Source organism: Neovison vison, chromosome 9 (assembly GCF_020171115.1).
Source record: "Neovison vison isolate M4711 chromosome 9, ASM_NN_V1, whole genome shotgun sequence".
Taxonomy (NCBI): Eukaryota; Metazoa; Chordata; class Mammalia; order Carnivora; family Mustelidae; genus Neogale; species Neogale vison.
In genome coordinates this window covers 3392537-3416059 of record NC_058099.1, presented here as the reverse complement: position 1 = coordinate 3416059, position 23523 = coordinate 3392537, and the positions used below count along the sequence as shown (strand labels likewise).

The 23523-nt window shown below is 57.3% G+C and overlaps 1 protein-coding gene across 1 annotated transcript; it reads right to left on the bottom strand.

Moving 5' to 3' along the window:
- Positions 1 to 341: 341 nt before the first annotated feature.
- ABO (ABO, alpha 1-3-N-acetylgalactosaminyltransferase and alpha 1-3-galactosyltransferase) lies at positions 342 to 23055 on the bottom strand. Its single transcript, XM_044264580.1, has 8 exons — positions 22897 to 23055; positions 15539 to 15611; positions 11821 to 11871; positions 11001 to 11042; positions 10540 to 10587; positions 9546 to 9581; positions 8376 to 8504; positions 342 to 2143 (listed from the first exon to the last, which is right to left on the bottom strand). The coding sequence occupies exons 1-8, from the start codon at positions 22907 to 22909 to the stop codon at positions 1456 to 1458; spliced, it is 1080 nt and encodes a 359-aa protein (XP_044120515.1). The 5' UTR covers positions 22910 to 23055; the 3' UTR covers positions 342 to 1455.
- Between the last annotated feature and the right edge of the window lie 468 nt (positions 23056 to 23523).

Genomic DNA, 23523 nt, shown 5'->3' with positions numbered 1-23523 from the left:
AGGAAGCGGCGGTCTCCCTCCAGCCTCAGGAGGACCCAGCCCTGGCTTGCGAGCCTTCCCGCGGACTGCGCTCCTGAGGCCACCTCCAGCAGCCAGCGGTAGTGCTGCTCAGCTGGGCACAACACTTTTGAAAACTCCAGCCAGGGAGTCGGTGAAGCTTCTGACTCTATTTCGGCTCAGGTCGTAATTTCAGGGTCGTGAGATGGAGCTCCCAGCCGGCCTCCACACAGGGCATGGAGCCTGTTTAAGATTCTCTCCCACTGACCCACCCCCGCCTCTCACTTGCATGCTCTCTCTCTCAAAAACATAAATAAATTAAATAAATAAAAACTCCAGTAGGCTCCTTTCTGCAATTTGACAGAAGATTTAAAAGTGACGTGGAAATGCAAGAGCCGAGAGCAATCAAAGTGCTCGTGAGCAAACAGGCGGGAGGGCGTGTGGCCCGGATGGAGACTGGATTACGGGCCTCCAGTAACAAGAGGGGGTATGGCCACAAGCACAGACCCACAGACAGACCCAGGCACATGGGGACGGGCGACACTAGGAGGCCGATGATATTGCAAGTCAGGGAAAAGACCTTTTCCATAAGTTTCCAAATGGGTTTTCAATCAGTGGTGCTCAGATAATGGTTATCCAGAGACAGGAAAATTAAATCAAATCCTGACATTAAAAGCACACACAAGTCAGTGTCAGTAGATTAAAGACCTAAGTGTGAGGCAAAAACATAAAACTTCTGGACACTATCTTCTAACAGAAGACACTGTCTTCATGATTTTGAAGCAGGAAAGGAATTCTTAAATTCACCCATGTTAAAAGAGTTGTAGTAGCAACATAAAAACCAGAAGAAGAGATTCTTAGCTTGTGTCTGAGAAAAATACTAACACCTTAAGCAATAACAAACTCCCACAAATCCGTAAGAAACAGAAAAACAACCCAAAGCCACCAGGTACCGATGCACACAAACCAAACCCAGAAGCGCGCTTTCAGGCTGGGCCTCGCCCATTGTCTGGGAACAGGGTCCACCGGGCTTTGAGGGGTCATGTTTCGAGAGTCTCTGGGCATCAGGCACTGTGTGGGTGCTGGCGTGTACAAAGAAGAGATCCTCACCTCTGCCCGCAGGAGCCCACATTGTGAGGACCAAGACCAATGGGAAATGGAGGCAGAAGGGCAGGGCTTGGCCAGGAGGAGACGCTCTGGGCTTCACAGAGACGCAGAGCATGGAGCCGTGCATCTCAGTGGTAGGAGGAAAAGTCAATCAAAGAAGGCTTCCCGGGGAGGGCGACCTTGCAGGCACCTTGAAGGACAGCCCGGTTTATACTGAGGATGAGGGAGCCTCCCGGGGAAAAGGACTCTGAAACCCAGGCACTCAGCACCACATCCCTGGTCCGTCCCTTCCCAGGGGAAGCCCTGCTAAGGCGGCCGCCTTGTCGGGAGACATCCCGGGCCCCGGGCTCCTCAGTGCCGGATTTCGGCCTGATTCTTGGGCACCGCCACGTAGCGCAGTCTCTTGAGGAAAGGCGGCCTCTGCAGCATCTGTTCGTCCCACAGGTACTCCGGGGACAGCACCTTGGTGGGCTTGTGGTAGACAAAGTACCTGTTCAGGTGGCTCTCGTCATGCCACACGGCCTCGATCCCATTGGCCTGATCGACCACCATCGCCTGGTGACAGGCTGAGGTCAGCCGGAGAACCTCGGCCACTGACCCCCCAAAAAAGCCTCCTGCGTAGTAGAAGTCCCCCTCGTCTCTGGGGATGTAGGCCTGGGACTGTGGCCGGCGCTCGTAGGTGAAGGACTCGCGGGGCGCCCTGAAGAAGCTGGGGTGCAGGGTGCCGAAGAGGGGGGACAGGATCTCCACGCCCACCTGGTCGCTGAACTTCATGTCCACGTCCACGCACACCAGGTAGTCCACCTCGCGGAGGAAGCGCTGCCGCGAGAAATTGCTGATCATCTCCATGCGGTGCATGGACACCTCCTGCCAGCGCGCGTAGTTCCGGACCTCGAGGACCACCAGCTGCCTCCCTTCGGCGAGGGGCACGCTGGGCACATCGGCTGGCCGGTCGGTGAAGACGTAGTAGGTGACCCTGTGTCCCACCATGAAGTACCTCTCCGCCGTCTGCAGGAACAGCTCCAGGAAGACCACGTACCTGAGAGCAACGACAGCACGGCAGAAAGAGACGGTGGGCATCACACAGACCAAACAGCCGCCGAAGAACAGGCGAGCGTGAGCGGCTTATGGCACCACAGCCGCACCTCGAGGGCACCCTGCTCAGTGAAATCAGCCGGTGGCGCCGTTCAGGCGCTTCCTGATCGCACTCGCACGGGCATCTAGAATGGGCAGATTCATAGAAACAGGCAGCAGAAGGCGGGTGCCAGAGGCTGGGGCGGGGACACCGGGAGCGAGAGTGTAAGGGCACAGAGCTTCAGTCTTCCCAGAGGAAAATGCTCGTGAAGGTGGGCGGCCCACGGCGGCACAACCATGCGAATCGTGTGTCAGCTGTAGAGTAAGAGGAGGCACTCAGGTCCCTTCCTATTGATCACGTAGCCTCAACCATATTTTCTTAATCCATGAGATTGGCAAAAATTCAAAGGATGGGTAACATCTAATGACCAATCTCTCCCGACTAAGGACCCACCAATGGCTTCTTCTCCTTAAAAAAGAAAATGCAAATCAATATCCTACAGTGGCCTACCAGACCATACAAGATCTGCCCCTGACCTCGGCTCCTTCCCCACTCGCCTCCCTCTTGCTATCGGGGCAGGCAGGCGTCTCTTGCGCCGGGTACAGGCCGGGCCTGCTTCTCTGAGCCCTGGCACTTCCTGCTGCCTCCTGCTGTCCTGCAGTGCTCACCCCTGCCGCACCTTCCACCCCCTGACTGGTGCCCGGAACCATCCGTGCCCCATAGCTCCTCCTGTTGGCAGCAGCACAGGTGCAAGCCGACGTAAAAACGCAGTGGGCTGTGCACCTGACCCGTACATTTTTCCAGGTGGAAATCAGAACTCAATAAAAAGGAGCAAATAAGTCCACAAAGAAATGTGCAAACAAATATCTCTCCATCCCCTGACCCAGCCTTACCCATTTTAGAGCCCAAATGACCATGCAACATATTTTGTATTTGTGTTTTACTTGTTCTTCTGTCTTTTCCCACTAGACTACAGCTCCGTGAAAACAGGGCCTTCACCTGTGTGGGTAACTGCCTTATCCCTATAGTCCACACACAGTAAGTTTTCAGGAAAGACCTTTGTAACAGATGAGAAAGTGGCTACTTCGCTGTGTGGTTGAGGGCAAGGGAAGGCAGGTATTCTCGTATGCCACTAATGAAAATACCAATTTTTATAATCCTTTCAGAGGGCATACGAGAAAATATATCAACACTTTAAAGATTTATTTATTTATTGAGAAAGAGTTCGTGGGGGTGGGGAGGAGCAGACTCCCCGCTGAGCACAGAGCCCAACGTGGGGCTTGATCCCACAACGTTAGGTCATGACCCGAGCCAAAATCGAGAGATGGACGCCCTACTGACTGAGAGCCACCAATATACCAAAGCTTTAAATGTGCCCTTTCTCCCCCAGATTCACTTCCAGGACTCCTCTCCACTCATATGTCGGAGCAAAGACCCAAGTATGAAGGTTTACAGGCGACTCACATCACAAAATTCTGTGGTGCATGCGGAGTGGTCAGAACCTCCCTAGATGGTGGATGGGGATATAAAATGCTACAACCAATATGCGAAAATATGGGGAATCTTTTACAATACTACATGTGATTTTGACCTAGGACTGAGCAATTCCACTCCTGGATGTTCAATCAAGGAAAACTATAATGTACGTCCACAAAAGATCTGTCCGACTATCCATATTTATTCATAATGTCCAAAACTTGGAAACGGGGTGTCGGGCAAAAGAAAAATGGGTTAACCAACTACAGTACACCCACGTGATGGATGGAATGCTGCGCAACAAAACAGAGCTCCTGATTCATGCAAAACTGCGGTAAATCCCCAAGGGATGATTCTGAGTGAGGAAAGACAACACTGAACAGTATGTACTTTACAATTCCATCTTAAAGAGTGGGGAAAAAAAGTCAAAACACTCATGCGGGGGAGGTGGGGGGGGCATTGGCTGGGAAGGGGCATGAGGGAACTTTATGAGGGTGGCGGGAATGTCGTATGAGTAGAAAGGATTCTGGTTACACAACTATATGCATTTGCCAAAACTCAGCAAACCTTTGTACATACAATTTACCTGGAAAGAAAGAAAGCCATAAACGCATCTTGAGTTCTAGTTGATGATCACTGCTGATGTCCCAGATTTACCTTCCGTGTATATCTAAAGCAGTAAGAACTGACAGGTGGACAGAAGGGTGACAGGCGGGCAGATTAGCGATCATGCCAGCATAATAAAATGTTCATCGCAAAGCTTACAGATTTATGGGAAACCATGAAAGGAAATAGTGTATGCAATATGGGAATCCCAAAAGGAGAAAAGAATGAGAAAGGGACAGAAAATACATTTAAAGCAATAATGGCTGAAAACTTCCCAAATGAGCCAGGGACATCCAGATTCATGAGGCTCAAAGGACCCCAAAAAATCTGAACCTGAAAGGAATTAGAGAGAGATACATTAGAATTAAATTGCCAAAAGTCAAAGACAAGGAGGGCACCTGGCTGGCTCAGTTGGAAGGCCGTGAGGCTCTTGATCTTGGGGTCGTGAGTTCGAGCCCCACATTGGGTATAGCCATTACTAAAAAAATGAATAAACTTTAAAAAGTCAAAGACAAGGAGAAAAATGTCAAAGTAGCAAGAGAAAAATAAGTCACCACGTATAAGGTAACCCTTCTCTGAAGACTACGGGAAGCTTTCTCAACAAAACGCTGCAGGCCAGGAGAGAGTGAGAAGACGTATTCAGAATACTGGGGCACCTGGTGGCTCAGTCAGTTGGGTGTCTGACTCTTGATTTCAACTCAGGTCGTGATCTCAGGGCTGTGGGATCAAGCCCCTCGTCAGGATCCTGCTTAAGATTCTCTCCCTCTGCCCCCCCTTCCCACTCCCATGCTCTCTCCTTCTCCAAAAAACAAAAACAAAAGTAAAAATATTGAAAGAATCCTCCCCCAGCAAAGCTGCTTTTCAGAAACAGAGAGATAAAGCCTTTCCCAAAAAAAGCTGAGGGGGTCTGTCAGCCCCAGACACGCCTTACAAGAAATGTCCCAGGGCATCCCACTCCTCCAGCAGAAAGAAACTGGTTCCAGTGACTTCCTATGAGTCTATTGATGCATGTAGACAACTCACTGGTAACGGTAAACGTCAGTCAAAGTAAGACGCCCTAGTGTCACGGCAGTGCATACGTCACTTGCAACTCTTGCTCGAAAGTTAAAAAAAAACATAAAAACGAATCATAACTACAATAATTTTTTCACGGAAACACCATATTTAAAAATGCACAAATGCAGTATCCATCATCAAACATGCGAGGGAGAGAGGATGAAAAACAGAGCTTATGGAGGCTATTGAAGTCAGGTTGTTATCAGCTGGTTATTGGGAGAAGATATTTTATGTAACCCCACAACCAGAGCAGGAAAACTGGTCACAGACACACAAAAGATTATGGTAAGGGCGTCAAAGCTAAAGAGAAACGAGCAACAAAGGTCCACAGGTAGAAAACCGTGAGCAAACCAGTGAAAGTAAGTCTTTCCCTCTCGATAATTACTTTAGACGTTTTTAAATGTAAAAGGATTCTGCAATCAAGAGACACTGAGTGGTAAATGGATATATATATATTTTTTTTCCCCCCAAAGATCCAACGATATTCTGCCTGGAAGAGACTCACTCTAGCTTTAGAGGCACAGAGCAAGAGCAAAGAAAACGAAAAAGCTGTTTCAAGCAAACAGTGTCTCCAAAACGGGGGGTAGCTATCCTGACATCAAAGTGGGCTTTGAACTAAAAATGATCAAACAAGACAAAGAATGTTATGATATGATGATAAAGTGCTCAATCCCTGACGAAGAAATGACAACTGTAAACACTTACGCACCCGACATGGGCGCACCCAAACCCATAAGGCAAATACTCACAAAACTAGAAGAGAAATAAGCAGCAATACCGCATTGATTGGGGACTTTAGTAACCCCACTCCCAAGCACGGACACATCATCCAGACAGAGACGCGGTGAGGAAAGAGCGTCTTTGAACAATGCTGCAGAGCCAGCAGACCTCCCGCACACACACAGAATGTTCTATCCAACAGCAGCAGAACACACGTTCTTCTCAAGGGCACATGGGACACTTTCTGGGTAGACCATATATTGAGCCACGAAACAGATGTTAGCAAACTCGAGAAGTTGAAATCAGACCAAAGAAAATGTTCAAATGGCCAGGAGGTCCATGAAAATGCTCAATGTCACTCATCCCCAGAGAAATCCAGTTCAAAACCACAACAAGATGTCACCTCACACCTGTTGAAAGGCGAGTGTCTGCAAGACAGGAGATAACACGTGTTGGTGAGCACGTGGGAAAAAGGGAGCCCGCGTGCTCCGGTTGGGAGGGAAGGCAAACCCGTGTGGCCCCCGTGGGAGGCAGTAGGGAAGCTCCTCCACAGTTACAGAGAGAAGGGCCCTGGGGCATCTGGGGGCTCAGTTGGTTCCGAGTTGGACTCTTGGTTTGGGCTTAGGTCCTGCTCTCAGGGTGGTGAGACTGAGCCCGCATCGGGGTGTCCGTCGGGCCCTGCGCTGAGCCAGGATCCTGCTTGGGTTTCTCTTTCGCTCTGACTCTCCTCTGCTCACAATCTTTGTCTCTCTCAAATAAATAAAATCTTTTTTTAAAAAAGATTTTATTTATTTATTTGACAGACGGAGATCACAAGTAGGCAGAGAGGCAGGCAGAGAGAGAGGAGGAAGCAGGCTCCCTGCTGAGCAGAGAGCCCGATGCGGGACTCGATCCCAGGACCCTGAGATCATGACCTGAGCCAAAGGCAGAGGCTTAACCCACTGAGCCACCCAGGAGCCCCAAATAAAATCTTAAAAAAAAAAAAAAAAAAAAAAAAGAACTACCTGAGGATCCAACAATCCCACTTCTGGAGGCATAGAGGTAGGTGACAGAGACAGGGATAGGGACAGAAGATTAAAGCCGAATCTCCAAGCGACGACTTCTCTCCCACGTGCGCTGCGTCCTCGTTTACAAGAGCCAAGACACGGAAAGTACCGAAGTGCCCATCAGCAGCTGACCGGACACACAAGGCGTGTGCGCATGACATGCGTCACTCCACCACGATAAAGAAAACAGCCCTGCCATGTGCAGCAACACGCTGGAAACCTGAGGCCACTAGGCTCTATGACGTGGGTCAGACAGATGGACGAACACAGTACGATCTCACCCGCACGTGGAACCTAAGAAAACGTGACCCACGGCAACAGAGAACAGGCGAGCGGCTAACCAGAGGCAGGGCAGCAGGACTGGGAAGTGGTGGAGGGGCTGCACCGCAGAGTCTTCCAGAAGGAAGACGGGTAAGTTCTAGGAACGAGACACGCAGCGGCGACGGCAGCTGACGCGCTGTGCCCACGCCCGTCAAATCACCGAGTCGTTCGTTCACTCTACACCTGCACGAAGGGACGTGTCCGTTATAGGCCAATGACACTAGGGAGCACGAGGGGGAGAGAGGAGAGAACGTCGGGGCGCGTCGGCGGCCGGACATGCACACGCTCCCGGGACACTTCCTGCAACTCGGCCGCGCGGTTAGCTGTCTCGTGCCGCGGTGGTGTTTGTCACAATGCCGCGTGGGCCTCTGCAAGGCAGGCCAAGCCGGGCAGGGCACCCGGGCAGGAGAGCGGACTGCCCACCAAAGGAACGAGGACGGTCCCCTGGCGTCCGAGGGCAAAGGCGCCTGAGCAGCGGCGCGTGAAGGTGAAGATGTGCTTCGTGAGACACGAGGCGGTTTGCAGAGCCCTGCCTGCAGCCTGGAGGGCTCAGATCCAGCTCGGCCCCCCCGGTAAACCCGCCGAGGCCAACTAGGAGGCGAAGCCTCGGGCAGCGTGTCTGGGACGGGGTCGGGGCGACAGAGCAGCTGCTGAGGGTCTGGGGGCGCTCGGCTCCCGGCCCGGCGGCTGGCCCCCGCGGGCGGTCCGTGGAGGCGGCCCGGCCCTCAAAGGCCCCCGCTCTGAGCTCTGGGGCAGGTGACTCTCGGGTGTGCGGCTGCTAATTCGAGCAGGGGTGTGCCTCGGAGTTCACCTGCACCCCAAGCCACCCCCGCCTCCCCGCCCCCCAAGAGCACCTCATCCGGGAAAAGAGCGACACCAGGTGACACGCGCCCCCTGGCCCCGCAGGAGGGCTTCCTGGGTTCCCTGGGGCGTGCGCCCCTCTTCAGCACGGCTGCCCAGACCTTCCTTACTTTTTGATGGCAAACACGCTCAGCCCGATGGTGGTGTTTCTGAACTGCGCATCCAGCACGGTCGAGTCGAAGACCCCGTCCCAGACGATGGGAGCAAACCAGGGGGTCATGACCAGCACATCCGCCCTCCTGGGGGAAGAGAGCCGCACAGGTTAGAGCCAGGCATGGACAGGCGCGGCGGAAGGGAAGGGTTTGTCCAGAGGGTCACCGTGTGGGAGCAGCAGAACGAGAAGCAACAGGACCCCAACCTGCAGCCCTGAGCCGTGACACTCCCGCCCCTCACTGCCCTTGCTTGGAGTGTGTCCTGTGCACCAGCTGGGGGCCGGGTCCCACGGGACACTCCTGCTGGGAGGCTGCCACCCTGATTCTGGGGAGGAGCTGCATCTCCGTGAGGCAAGAACTAAGCCCCTTTCCCAGCAGACAGCAGAGTTTACATCCTGGAGGAGGTTTTAAATCTGGGGGTGCCGAGTGCTTCAAACCCAGCGTGTTCCCCCCACAGCCCATCTCTCTCCAGAGCGGTCATATGTCACGTGCTCGTGGCCTCACGGGGCTGGTGGCTCCAGAATGTCCGGGAGAGGCGGGTGCCGCTTCCAGAAGGGCAGCGTGCGTCTCCAGCTCTCCCGGCGGGGAGGAACCGCGGCAGAGCTGGATCCCGACCTGCCCCTCCCCAGCTGCGGGGCCTCGGCACATACCTTCACCTCTCTGAGCCTCAGTTTCCCTGCTTGTACGGAGAGGGCTGACCAGGGAGGCCTCTGGGTGACCTTCCTGTCTGAGGCCCCCGCGACAGGCTGCCGCACTGTCTTGGGCAGAACAAGCAGGGGGCGTGGGCGCCGGCTCCGGAGGCCTGGCTGTGGGGACTGGCCCAGAACTGTGGACCCTGTGACACTGGCAGCCTCGGAAAGACCTCAGGGCCCAGCCTGCCCAGGCCCCTGTCCCCCGTCCCAATGAAGAAATAAGAAGACACACATGGCTCCTGGGACCAAGGATGAGAGGTGCCTTCCCTGGCCCCGGACCCAGGATCAATGAACCCGGCCCCCGTGAGACAGTGCGAGGAGGGGAAGGAAAGGCAAGGAGAGGCAGCGGCCCGGAGAGGAGCCAGGGAACTGCGAGCCCGAGGCATCGGTGACAGGGAACCAAGGGCTGGGCCACGGCAGGGACTCGCTCACTTACATGGGACTGAGGACCTGGGCCTTGGGGTAAGCCAGCCTGCGGAGGAGATGTGCGTCAGGGACAAGGGACAGTTCACCGAGACTGCGCAGAGCCCGTCAGTCTGTGCCCACAGCTGCAAGGTGTCCTGCCGTCCAGCTGGCCAGCTCTGTGGGAGCCAGCATCCAGCCACAGGCCCCACCCCCTCCTGCGGGCCTGCCTCCCTCCTTTCCTCACCCCTTCCTGCCGCCTCCCTCCCTCCCTACCCATTCCTGCTGCCTCCCTCCCTCCCTACCCGTTCCTTCCTCCCCCTCCCGTCCTGCCCACCTCCCTCCCTTCCTGTCTCCTCCCTCCCCCCTTCCTCCCCTCCTCCATCTGCCCTTGTTCACTCCCAGACCCCCATGGCGCTGCCCACCCAGCCATGAGGATGCTGCAGGCTTCCCAGGGATACAGGGATGAGGCTAAAGCCCCAGCAAAGGAAGGGGTCGCCCCTCACGGTCTGTGAGGACTGCTGAGGTTCTAGACCCCCGCACTTCCTCCTCTCCCTGGGCGCTCTAAGTTCTCACATGGGTCCGCCTCACTGCGGCTGAAGTCCCGGGTCCCGCTCTTACCTGTGGGCTGGGAGCATGAGGCCCGGCCCGGCCCATCCACCCCTACACTGCTGGCGTCTACCTCACCGCCCTACCCAACACCCACCCACCGGCAGCCTCCTTTGTCCCCCAGACCCCGATGACCACACCGTCCAGTTTTCCCCTGAGCTGAGAACCCCACAAGTGCCACACCTGAGCTGGGACGGCCACAGGCCTGAGGTCAAGAAGAGACTCCCGTGACTCCCACCATCGAATGTCCCCCCCTGTTTTGCTTTGACCCTCATTGTCCTCCTCTCCCAGGGTCCCTTGTCCTTCCTTCCCTGTGAACCAGCCTTGGGAGGGGCAGACGGGCGGGGGAGGGGAGAGAGGCTCCTGTTCCCTTACTTGGAAAGAGGCACAGAAACAGCCGAAAGAAGTGTCCCCCCTACCTGGGTACCTCAGGGACTCTGCAGGTGTCCCGGTGGCAGTCACTTTCGCTGAGGGAAGAAAACAGTACTCAGAGCCCAGGGCCAGGTCCTGGGAGAAACACTGCCGAGCCAGACAGGCAGGACTTCTGCAGGGGCCCCCACGCGTGGCCCCTGCAGAGGAAAGCTCCCGTGTGAGGCAAAGCTTAGGCCGTGTGGCCAGGCGAGGAGAGTAGGCGTCCGCCACAGGACAGAGGGACCCTGGACACGCTGGCCATGTCTGGGAGCTGGGGCACAGCTCTGCCCAAGGGGCCTTCCCACCGGAGGGGGACAGCAGCCCGGGGAGAGCCCCTCCCTGCAGGGAGGAGGTGTGGAGACCAGAGGATAGAAGCCGGGGTGCCAGGGTGGGCCCCTGGAATCCCCAGGAGCCTGGCAACACCCCCCAGGACCTCCCGACCCTGGGAGCCCAGCTCCCCGCCCCTCACCTGGATGGCTTCGGCTGTGGGACCGCAGGGTGGTCATCCTGGCTGCAGAGAGGAAAGGTGTCACTTCACGAACAGCAGCGACCGCTAACACCGTTCCTTAAGGGGGGGCACCCCGGGCGAAGGGGAGGAATACACCCCTGCCCCCATCCCTGCGGACCCCAGCCAGCCCCGTGAAGGGCGGCGGGCGGAAGGCCAAGGGAGGCCCGTCTCGGCAAGTGGAGAGGAGGGACGGAGAGCTGCCATCCCTCAGCGGCGGCCCTCCCTCGGCCCTGCAGGCGGGGGGCCTGCTGCAGGGTCGTGGCACTCGGCCCCAAGAGCCCCCTGTCCATCCATCCAGCCTTCCCGGGACAGAGGGGGAAGAGCTGGGGTGGGGACTTGGCTCCCTCGCGCTGTTGGCTGGGAGTGCTCGCCTCCCCCGCTGGCGGCCAGCCAGGAGAAATCAGCTCCGAGAGGACGGGGGGGGGGGGGGGGGGGGGGGGGGGGCCTGCCTTGCAGAGGGTGCCCCATCCCCCGTTGGCCCCACTGACGCAGCTGGAGGGAGGCTGGAACCAGCGCGCGTGCCGTCCCTCCCTGATGCCCGTGCATCCGCTGGGCCGCGAGTTAACTCTGTGACCGCGAACGCTCGACGGAGGTCAGAGCACTGCCCTGTCCTTTGTCACGGTTTGAGAAAACACGGAGGAGGGAGGAGGGAGGAGTCACCCTGGGAACCGAGGGCCTCTTTGGCTATAATTACCTCGAGTTTGATACATACGTGTATTTCTACTTCGGTTCTAGATCTTTCTAGAAGGAACCACCCTGACTCCAAAGACTCTGCCATTACCTTTGAGATGCTCTTCTCTGCCCCCATCCGGGAATCAGGCTGAAAACATTGCTGGGGGACAAACAAGGGCGAGAAGCTGAGTCTTCGCCGGGCCGGGCACAGACTGGGCGGAGACTTGCACACACGTACTCTGAGCCTTTCGGCCTCTGGCTCCTGAGGGAATGGACGTGGGGCCCAAGCAGAGCCCCGCTGACCCCCCCAAACTTCTGCCAGGCGACCGGGCCATTGTAACCCCATCCTATCACCACAGTAACCCATAGCACGGACGGGGACCCCTGCATCAGATTCACTTACGTGCGACCCCAGACCCCGGCACAGCCCTGAGCAGTGAGGAGGTCGTGGGTAGAAACCTCTCTTGCGAACCAGCCCCCGGGGGGCTCTGCAGGCGCTCTGAACTCGAGAGCCCCGCCTCCTCCATTTTCTAACAAGTCACATAGAGAGCAGAAGCCGAAGGGCAGGTCACCAGCTCCGTGGCTCACCAGCTGAGCGACAGGGCAGGGAGGAAACCCGGGGACGCAGCGGGGGTGTGCCATGTAGCGCTGAACCCCAGTCTTGGCGTGACTCGCTCTCCTGCCCTCCCCTCCCCTGCCCTGGCTTCCCCCATCCAAGCACAGCTGGTCCCTCCTCCAAGAAGTTTCTGTGCGTCCCTGTGAAGGGGCCTCGCCCTGCACTGTGGTTGGGATTTGGGTTAGGGTACGAGGGCCTAACCTCGGCCTCTCCACATGGCCGCCTGGGGGGCAGGGACAGGGCCTGAACCGCCTTGGGGGTCCCAGGTACCCAGGCTGGAGCCCCACAGGTGTGGAGGGAGAGAACATGTGAGCTAGACAGGGGTGACCGCACGGAGGCAGCTGAGCTGATGATGGCAGCTGAAGACGCCACACGGGGAGAACAAGCGGTCTCTATCCCCCGCGACCTTGCCCACCTCATGACCTCATCTGCTTTCGGACAGCAGCGCCCACCGGTGCGGACAGACCGATCGCTGGAGGTCCGCAGTCTCCTCGAACTCAAAGCGGGCAAAACAGAATTCCCGTCACTCCCCCTCCCTGACCGGACCCCCTGCAGGAACTACGTCCCCTGGTGACACCGCGCGCTCCAGCGGAACTGCAGAGGAAGGGGGGGGCTCCGATGGGCACAGACCAAACTGAAGAGGTCACGACCCCCCCAGGAGCCTGGGGGCAGACCCCTGGGGAGTCAGAAAGGAGATCTGGCTCCGTCTGAGGCTCTGTCAGTGTGAGACTTTCTTCTTGTTGCCAAATGAGATGGTAATTTTCCCATCAAAGAATTCTGTCCTAGGATTTATCCTGGTTTGCGTGAATTTAAAAAAAAAAAAAAAAGACGTCGAAAGATTTTAAAATCACTCTTTGCATATTGAGGTCATCTTTTAAAATATAAGTCTTCATTTGAAGAAAGAGCTCTTATTGTGAGCTCTTGAAAAGTGCCCTAAAGTATGGGCTTATTCACATCAGGATGGGATTTTTAAGTTACACTCAAACAAAACGTAAAAATTCTACACCCACAGAAAATGTATGAAAGGAGCACATGAGGCAAAGTCCAAGGGGGAAAAAATCTGCTCTAAAAGAAAATTTATATCCAGAAGAAAATAATCAGATGAATCTTTTGGTTTCTAAACCTTTACCAGTCTAAAAAAATTAACAAGGCAATGCAGGGTATGTCAAAATGAGGGGAAAAGAAGATAAAATGACATTAAACATGGAACAATGCAGAGGGAAAGGGAGCTGGACGACGAAGTCAAATGAACCGCTGCATCTAGGTCAAGAATAGAGGCCAGACCCCTGACCCAGGGTCCCAACCCAGAGCCATCGGGCCACCGTTCTGGGCACCTGGCTGTCACATCCATTGTGAACAGCAAGGCCAGAGGAGGTCAGGGGTTCAGAGCTGGGTCACAGCAGGAAGCTGCAGGCCACAGGGACACAGGGCTCCAAATTCTTAAAGGCACGACCCGGGAGGCTCCAGGGGCTCTCGGCGCTCCCTGGGGTCCTTATGTTATAGGAAGAACAGGTTCTCGCGGTGAGAGGTCGCGCTCCGAATCCGACTGCGGGACAGGCTGCTTCCCGAGGGCGCGCCTCTCCTGCTGCATGAAGCTCCGGGGGGACCCGGATCACCTGCGGGACAGGCCGTGGAGCCAGCTCAGCCCCCGTGACCCCAGCACGACACAGGTAAGCCCCGAGTGGGGGCCAAGGCCCCCAGGAGGACAGCAAGGCAGCTCAGGAGGTCCCCCTGCAGCTGGGCAGCCCCCACGTAGTAGGCAGAGACCACCTGGAATGTCACGAGCCCCGTCTCTGTTCCACATGTAGCGGCTGCCCTTGTCGCTCAGGCCAGACTCGCTCTAGGAAGCCCCGGCAAGTCTCCAGCTCTGGCAGGTCAAGGGGTGTCTCCCGCCCCAGCCAGGAGATCGCTCACGTGACAGCCTATCTCTGTCTACTCGCCCTGCCAGACCTGACGCTGTTCGGCACGGGGATCTGGCCACTTCCCACCTTGGGACCTGGGTGTCACCGGAACCTCTGGGGCCTCGGTTTCTCGGGAGTAAAATAGGGACGATGATGCATGTCATTTTCTGGGTTGCCAGAGAAGGCACGAGAGCGTCCATCAGTGTTTTGCTCAGAGCCTCACACAGAATGAAGTTCCGGCAGATGGAAGCTCCCTTGAACAGATTCCTTTTCTTTTCTTTTTTGGAGAGAACGTAGGCGTTGTGGGGAGGGGCAGAGGGAGAGGGAGAGACGCTGGAGCAGACTCCCCTGCTGAGCACGGATCCCGACGTGAGGCTTGATCTCACAATCCCGAGGTCACGACCTGAGCCAAAACCAAGAGTCGGACCCATAACCGTTGGAGGCGCTCAGGCGCCCCAGTAACCGATTTCATTACGGAAGTCGTCAGTGACGACGTGTAGAGCTCTGAAGCTGAAGCCCGAAACGCGAGCGCCTGCTTGTGGTCTGAACTCCACCTGCCAACGTTCCGCATCCGCCGCAAAGGGGGGCGGGGACAGTGTCACTTGCGGGTAAGGACGGTGAACAGAAGAAGGATCCACCAGATCCTGTTTTTCTAAGGGGATGCAAGTTACTAAGTTTGATTTAAAACATAAAATTTACTTTTCTTTTAAGCTAATAAAATGCGGCTTTAAAAAGAAAGTCTTGTCTGTCGTCCACAGATGTACTTCAAGCATCATGGGAGTTCCGTGTGCTGATGTAACTGGCGTTTCTAACAGGCTCTCCAGCTCGGCCGTCGAAGCCCTCCAACCCCTGGCTCCTACACGAGCCGTAAGTAATCGGGGAGCCGAGCAGGGTGCCAGCTGCGAGCCGGTGCCCCGCCGAGGGAGGGACCCCACCACGCCCCCTCAGCTTCCTTCTCTCCAAAAGGAGAAGGACGGTGCTGGTCACGCCTTCTGCGGGGCCATTGCTGTGGGCCAACCCTAGCTGGTTTCATGAACTACAGTCAAATACGCCATCGTAAATCCCCACCTGGGGGCGCCTGGGCGGCTCAGTGGTTTAAAACAGGGTCCTGGGATCAAGCCCCGCATCGGGCTCTCTGCTCAGCACGGAGCTTGCTTCTCCCTCCCTCCTCTCTGCCTGCCTCTCTGCCTACTTGTGATCTCTGTCGAATAAATAAATAAAATCTTTAAAATATTTATTTAAAAAAAATAAATAAATCCCCAGCTGCCATTGGGGTCCCAGCCCCGCGCCCCGCCCCCCATTCCCATTACCTGTAGAAGCCCAGGAGAGCGGCGAAGAGCAGGAGCCCGCACAGCCAGAGGTTGGCGCTCTTTCCCCAGGAACCTGTGGAGGGGAAGCCTCAGTTACTCGGGGCTGGGTCACCTCAGTCACCTTGTTGAGGCCAAAACTGGGCCCTGGCCAGGGATGGGCCCACGACGGCTCCAGCTGGAAGCCCTCCTCTTTGGGATTCCCAGGGAAGGGGGGGGTCATCTCTCCTGGAGGCACCGAGCCTTGCCCTGCAGGCCCCCCCCCCCCCCCTCCCCCCCCCGGCCCCTGCCCCAGTGCCCCTCCTTGCTGACAAGCCCCCAGGGAATAGGTCCCCTCCTATTGCTTTATTCTAAAGAGGGAGAGTGAACAAGCAAGAGCACAGGGGCTGGGGGGAGGGGCAGAGGGAGAAGCAGACTGTCCGCTGAGTAGGGAGCTCGGTGCGGCTCCATCCCGGAACCCCGGGACCATGACCTGGGCTGAAGCCAGAGGCTCAACTGACAGCCAGCCAGGGGCCCCGGGGCCACTCTTTATGCTCCAAACGATGGGGGTCAGGGGGAACACAGCGTTCAAGTGACTGATGACAAGACACATGAGGTCAGACAGACAAGGTGCACCAACCCAGCAACATCGAGGGCCTTCCAGACCCCACGGGCACCTCCCAGCCCTGACGTGGTGGGAGCTCTCGCCAGAGTCCCGCGCAGGACGCCCCGGCCAGAGAGCCTCCTGCGGCGAGACCCCTGCCGGAAAGATGCACGTCGGAGGGAAGCCACTGTGCGCGCGTTGGTTAAATCTCAGCTGAGGGCAGTGGGTGTGGCAAGACCCACGACGAAGGAGCCTCCTCCTCCTCCACGGCCCCCCACTGTTGGTCTCACGGCACCCAAGTGCCCAGTCCCAGCAGCCAGAGTCTCCTTGAGCACTAACGTGTCAGGGGTCCCAGGTCATGTGCTGAGAAATAAAACACTGTGACCACGGACGGCTGGGGGCGGCCAGGAAACCGTCACCAAAGAATTCCACTCGGTCCAAGCCAGATGTGTCTTTCTCCTCGGAGCAGGAAAATGTGAAAACCCAGGGACGTATCCCAGTGGGGAATCTCAGAGACGTACGCACAAAGAAGAGTAGGCTTCGTGGCCTTGGATGAGTCCAGGGTTTTAAAAATGTTACATCAAGGGGCGCCGGCTGGCTCTGTCGGTGGAGCGTGTGACTCTAGATCTTGGGGTCTTGGGTTTGAGCCCCACAAAGAGTGTGGGGCTGACATAAATAAATAATAAATAAATGAGCTTTCAAAAAAAGAAAAATATAATACCCAAAGCAATACCCATAAGAGAAAAACGCATACGTGGGGCTGGATGAAAATTAACAAGCTCTGTGCTTTGAGGGACACAGTTAAGAAAATAAAAAGCCAAGCTGGGCCAGGAAAACAATTATTGCCAAATCCCATACAGGGGAAATGAGGTTTATCTCAAAACTCAATTCCATGAAAACACACTCCACCCCTCTACGGTACACATCTCATGGGTATGTAAGTTCTGACCACTCGCTTCACTGAAGACGATATGCAGATGCCCCGAGCAGGTTTCACGGGTAGCGTCCCGCGCCGGCAGGCACGAGGCTCTGCACCTGCAGACCACAGTGACTTCCAACGACCTAACTCCTGGAATCAGACGGAGTGACCACACAGAACGCCGACGAAGATGTGGCCCAGCGCGTTCTCAGATGCTTGTGCGGGGACACACGCCGTGCAGCTGCTTTGAAGAACAGCTGGTCATTTCCCACGGGACGACCCAGTCATTGCAGGAGAAACAAAACCGTGTCCACGCAGAGACGTGCATGCACGTGTCCACCAGCAGCCTTATGGGTCAAAGCCCCAAACAGCAAACCACCCAGATGCCCATCCCCTGAGGAGTGGGTCACCCAGTGGGTCACCCCCTTGAGATGCGACCACAGGACAGCCAAAGGAAGGGACTGGGGATACGCCCCGCTCCGCGCAGAGGGATCGCAACACAGGGACGCCGAGAGACGGGGGCATGAAACGAGTAGTCACTGTCCAATTCCTTTTCCGTCAGATTCTAGAAAATAGAAACTAGTGTGCAGGGATGGAAAGCCGACGGTGGCTTGGTACGGCAGGGGTGAGGCAGAGTTGGATGGATTGCGAAAGGGCAGGAGGGAGTGTCTGGGGGTCTGGTTATATCTTGATTTGGGTAATGACTTCATGTATGTACGCAAATGTTAAAATTTATCTAACGGCACACTTTATGCATTGTTTGCTATAAGTCAATTATTCCCGGAGCTGGCCAAAAAAAAAAAAAAAAAAAAGCCACAGTGAGGTAGCATCTCTCACCACTGAAAGGTGACAACATGAAAGCCCTCTCCCAGGCTCTCTGGGTGCTCCTGGGATCCCGGCCTGCCTGCACCGGGGGTAGCTCTAGCCTTCTCCAGGCAGGAACAGGGAATAGGGAGCAAGGTCAGGGGATGCCACCGCTGAGGAGGTGAACATTGGTTCTTGGGGATACAAAAACCCCTTAGACATGAATGACTTCTGCCTCCCGAAGCTTACCTTAACCCAGCAAAATCTTACTCCTTAGTACTGCTCCTTTTAGGGACTTTTTTTTTTTTTTTTTTTTTAAGTAGGCTCTGCACCCAACATGACCCCAAGATCGAGAGTCCCAAGTTCCTCCCACCGAGCCAGGCAGGTGCCTCTCTCTCCTCAGGGGCGATTTAAATTCAATTTTGTCTTCCTCCTTACAGTGCCGTCACCCAGGAAGGGTGAGGCTTGGAGACGCCGCGGTAGGGCGTGGAAGGAGGCCGGGCCGGTCTCCACAGGGAGGGACACCTGGCCGTGTTTGCCCAGGGACAGACTCACTCCACATCTGACCCGGCGAACCCACTTGTGGGGCGCGACACTCCCGAGACCCCTGCCCACGTGAGAAGCACCTGCTGCTCGGATCGGCTGTTTGCAGAGCGGAAGCCGGGAAGCGGCCGCTGTTCCTCGCTAGGGGTTGACTGAAGTCACCAGCCGGCGGCCACCGAGGCGAGGCCGTGTGGCTCTGAGGGGCGGGCAGCCCTGGCACAGGGGCGGTGGGGAGAATGCAAAGTCCGGAACAGCAGGAACAGCCCGCTGCCTCTTGTGTGTTATTCATGCTCACCTGGAAACCCCAGAGTGTGCATCGGTGTAGCCAGAAGCAGTTAGCTATGGTGGGGAGACCCTTTCTGAGTTTGGCCCTGGATTTTTTTAACAGTCCCAAACGAAGACAAATGAATATGACCCAGTGAAAATAAAAATTGGAAGCAAGGTTGAAAAAAAAAATCATGGGGACAAATTAAAAAAAAAAAGTAGTTTCAAACTCCTACCCCCAAAACACTACACCCTTCACAACAGCAGCTCCTGTGATTTAATCAGTAACAACAGCTGGTGAATTGAGTTTTATTTTTAAGATTTTTATCTCTAAGTCATGTCTACGCCCAAGGTAGGGCTTGAACCTACAACCTTGGATCAAGAGCCTCATGTTCCATCCACTGAGCCACCCAGAGGCCCCATGAGCTGTTTTCAAGGGCAAGTGCCACGGGGCAACAACTCACATTAAAGGCATTCTAGCTCCCCACAGTGAGAGCGACACAACGGAGACAGTCCTGAGAGGCCTGGTGTCCCCCATCAGGTGTGCCCGGGGCACCAGCCGGCCAGCCCAGGTAAGGTGTGTGCCAGCAGGTGAGCCGGGAGACCAGCCGTGATCAGAGCAGGGCCCGAATGAGCGGGGCGCGGCCCAGCCGCACGTCTGAGCAGCGTTTGCTTCCCTCCTGACCTTCCCTCCCGGGGCCCTCCCCGCGCTCCCTCTCCCCGTAGAGGACAGCTTGAAACGTCATCCCCAGGCCCTCCGTCCCTCCTCCCAGTCTCCCTAACCAGCCTGTCACGCCAGCCACCCACTGGGACTCCTCTGTCTCGGGCTGGTTCCGCGCCACCTGCAGTCCTAACCCCGCACTCTCCCCTCTGCCCCCGGCCAACTTGACTCATCAACGCCATTGCACTCTGCTCCCTTGGTCTGCCCTCTGGACACACCTGTCCGGCCACCTCTGCCCCTCCTCCACGGGAGCACCGTTGTTGGAGGCTCCGTGCATGGCCCCAGCCTTTCTTCTGTCCCCACCGTGCAACAGAGCACTATCTGTCCCATCTGGGCTGCTGTCCCCCTCCTGCCATTCCCCAGCCTCCACCTGTCTGCGGACCTCGGACTTGGAGACCTAAGACTCATGGGCGCTCCGCACAGAAGGGACCTCAGCCCTTTCCCGGACAAACAGGCCTGTGGGTCCCCATCACCCCTGCCCCCCGTGGGGAGCGCTTCCTGTTTCAGGGCACCAGGACCCACGGAAAGCTCGGGGCCATCTTTCCACCTTGCTTTCCTTCCACCCCAAACTCAGCCCAGCAGCGCACCGAGTCAGCCACACCTTCGGAGCGCGGGGGCAGCTGCTGGGGCGCAGTCAATGGGGGGGAAAGTGCAGCAAGCCCTCCACGACCGAGCACGGAATTACCTCCCCATCCAGCCGTCCCAAGGCCGGCTCTCTGCTACTTTCCCCCGGGGTCCTGCGTGGTCTCCATCCTGCCGCGGGCGTGAGTGCCGTGGGCTCTCACGCGTCTCTTGCCCCCTCTCTGGACAGAGCCAGCCCACCGTCGGAGCTCAACAGACGGCTGTGGATGGGACGCCTCCAGCCCACACCTGGAACAGCCCAGCAGCCCATGGCTCAGCGCGGGGCCCGGGGCGTCCTGGCCCTTTCAGTTGACTTTCTGCCTGCCCCTTCTGACACAGAGCAGGCCGGCCCAGGTGAACCTGAAGGCCCCCTAGGCTCACTGGTCGGGTTGGCCGCACGCAGGGGGCTCTCCTGTGATCCCGGTTGCAAGGCGCACACGTCCCGCACGCTCCAGACAAGAAAGGAGGGAGCGCTGAGGCGGCTGACCTGCTGGGGTACGGCGAGCCAGACGGGGAGAACACGAGGAGGAGAGGCAGGAGGGGCGCAGGGGCGGGGGCACGGTCAAGGGAAGGGACCGACAAAACCGCAGCAGCAGAAAGTACCTTGTGTCCCAGGACCTGGGGGTTGGGGTGGAACAGAGGCCCTTCCCAGAGGGACTGGAAGCCGGAACCCCAGGCCCCAGGGGGTGGCCTGCAGCACTTTGACCAGGTCAGGTCTGAACAATCGGGGATGAACTGGGCGCCCCACTTTCAGACCCGAGTCCCCTGCCTGTGGGGCTCTAAGGAGAGGTACCCCTGGGGGAGAGACGGCAAGTCGGAGGCTGCCAGCCTTGTCTCCTTTGAGAAGCTCGACATCAGAGCCAACGCCTACCCTTAGTGGACCCCACCAGGGCGTGACTGTCCCCAGAGCTGTGGTCCCCACCTTCCAGGGAACCAGGAAGCCCTTGGACTCTGCCCAGGGGCTCATGCCTTCCGGGCCATGGGATTCGGCCGGCTCTAGGATTTGCCCTTCCCTCCACCGACCGCCCACACCAGGTCTCTGCGTTGGTCATGAAGAGCAGACACACTCTAGAGCGAGGACGAAAGTAAACAGTGACGGCCCAGCACGTCCCCCCCAGCCAGCCCGGGAGAGGGTATCTTCAGGGAGCCTGGCTCCAGGCCCAGCCCCCACCTGGCCGTGTTTGGCTGCCTCATCCACACAAGAATTCTGATGACTAAATATCAGGAAAGGCAGTGGCTTTTGTCTCTGGTTTTCTCTTCTGGGAAGACATGTGCAGTCCTGCCCCGGCTGCACCGTGACTCCCGCAGGGGCCAGAGAAGCCCCTTCCCACTCTGCGCCTCCTCCCAGGCTCTGGGGGGCACCCACCCAGCCAGCCTGTCCCGGGAGGCTGGAGGGAACAGAGGGAGGGTCCCAGGGCTCTGTCCTTGTCCCCCTGGATGTCTCTCCAAAGCCTCTTCCTCCTGCTCTCAGGGGAGAGGGCTGAGCAGAGCGTGGGGAGCCTTCCTAGAGGCCCCCAGGATGTCTTCTCTCTCCTCGGGCCGGAGGAGGGGTGACTGCAGGGCCTGGGGTTCGACCCCAGCTGTGGGGGGCACCTGAGAGATCTGGATATACAAGGCCCAGTCACTTCCATTAGGCTGGGCTTCGGACGGCTGTTCTGGAAGGTTTACTGAGACCACACTGTGTGCCAGGCCCCTGCAAAGGGCCACGGATGAGAGGTTGAATACAGAGCCAGGTCCTGGGCATTCACAGATGCCCACAAACAAAGGTCAGACCCTTGCCCTCCTGGTCACTGAGGAGAGGCAGCTGGGAACAGGGTGGCCCGGGGCAGGTGCACCTGGCGCTCTCCGTGCTGCCGTAAGAGTCCCTGAGGGGGCTCACTACTGTTCCCGTCGGGTGGGGGACTTCAGATGCCCAGCCCTCCAGCAGGGCTGCCCCTTCTACGGCCACAGGGGCTGGGCCCTGGGGCCTACTGGTCCTGCTGAAAGGAACCAGAGTTGTTGATCTGACTTGAGTCCGGGGAACAGCAGAGGTGGCAGGGACAGAGGGCCAGGCAGGGACAGAGGGCTGAGAGCCAGAGAGAAGCCTCCCTACCTCAGCCAGAGAGGCAGAGACCACCGTCGGGAAAGGGCAGCAGACCTCACCATCCTGGCCAGTTTGGAAGGGGAAGGGTCAGGGCCAGAAGGGGCTCCTGGCTCTCCAGCCCCCTCCCCTCCATGTTCCTTCCTTCCCTCCCCTCTGTCCTTAGATGACAGCCTCACGAGGTGACCTTGGGCCAGTTCCTGGCCATGTATCTGACATCAGGAGCCTGCCCGTACCCACAGGAGACTCCTGTTCCCTCAGCCTACTTCCTCATTCCCTCCCTCTCTCTCCCGGCCTCCTTCCCCCCACCCTACCCCAACCCCACCCAGCAGGTGCCCCCGCATCCCCACTCCAAGCCCTGGCTGTGTCTGGGATCTGAACTCTTGGGAGGGACTCTGAGCCCCCTCTCTCACAGGCAGGCTTCACAGCAGGAGGAGGTGCCCTCCCGGCTACCTGCTTCACCCCTAGGACTCTGACAAATACAAAAAGGAGAGCCCAGAGGAGGGCTGGGCAGGACTCCTGGGCAGGGAGCTTTGCATGTCAAATCAAGACATTTCCCCCAAGGGTCTGCCTCCAACCCCAACACTGCTCTTGCCACACTATCTGTGATACTTCCCTGGGCACCACCGTCACCCCTGCCCAAGGGCACAGCCACTCCCACGCACAGAAGCAAATGTAGCTCCCAGACCCTCCCTGCTCCCACTGCTGCCAGCTGTCCCCACCAAGGCCAGGTCTGGACTCCAGATCCTTGCCGCTGAGAAGATGGTCAGAGGCCCATGGAGGCAGCCTTCACCCCATGCTGGAGGCCTGGTTCCTCCCCCCTCACCTCTGGGGTCCATGGCTCCTCTGAGGACCCACGGGCCAGGTGCCCTGGAAGCAGAGGCCGGGATCGGAGGTGGAGGGCTCCTGGGCAGAAGCTAAGCGCAGCTCAGACCTTAGGCTCAGATCCAGACCAACCCGAGGAACAAAGTCCCGGCTCCCTTCTGGGTGGGAGGAACCTCAGCAGGTTTCCGGTTTGCCCAGACCTGGCAGAGAGAGGCAGCTAGGTCAGTCCCATGACAAAAACCAGAGTTTTCAGCTAGATGCCCATGGCTAGCTGCCCAGCTGGCACAGAGGCGGAAATAGCCCCCTATCTCAGATTACCGAAGGGGGGCTTCCCCGCGCTGGGGCTGGGGGCTTCCCCGCGCTCTCAGGGCCAAGGTGCCTGTATCATGGACTCTCTGCACACACGTTCGCAGCAGCAGGTTCTCAGGGCTGATGGGTGGGAACAGCCCAAACACCCATCGGCAAACAAACGAGACGCCGTCTGTCCACACAATGGAATATGATTCAGCCATAGAAAGGAAGGAAGTCCTGAGAGATGCTACAGGGAAGGAATCTCAAAACACCGGGCTCCGTGAGAGAAAGGAGACCGAAGGTCCGCATTCTGTAATTCCACTTCTGTGCAGCGTCC

What these genes read in the sequence shown, in the direction of transcription:
- ABO (XM_044264580.1), bottom strand. An exon ending in GCTCTCCTGGGCTTCTACAG is followed by an intron (nt 11,872 to 15,538) that starts GTAATGGGAATG and finishes TTTGTCCCCCAG; the next exon opens with CAATGTTTTCAGCCTGATTC. An exon ending in CAGAGAAGAGCATCTCAAAG is followed by an intron (nt 11,043 to 11,820) that starts GTAATGGCAGAG and finishes TCCTCTCTGCAG; the next exon opens with CCAGGATGACCACCCTGCGG.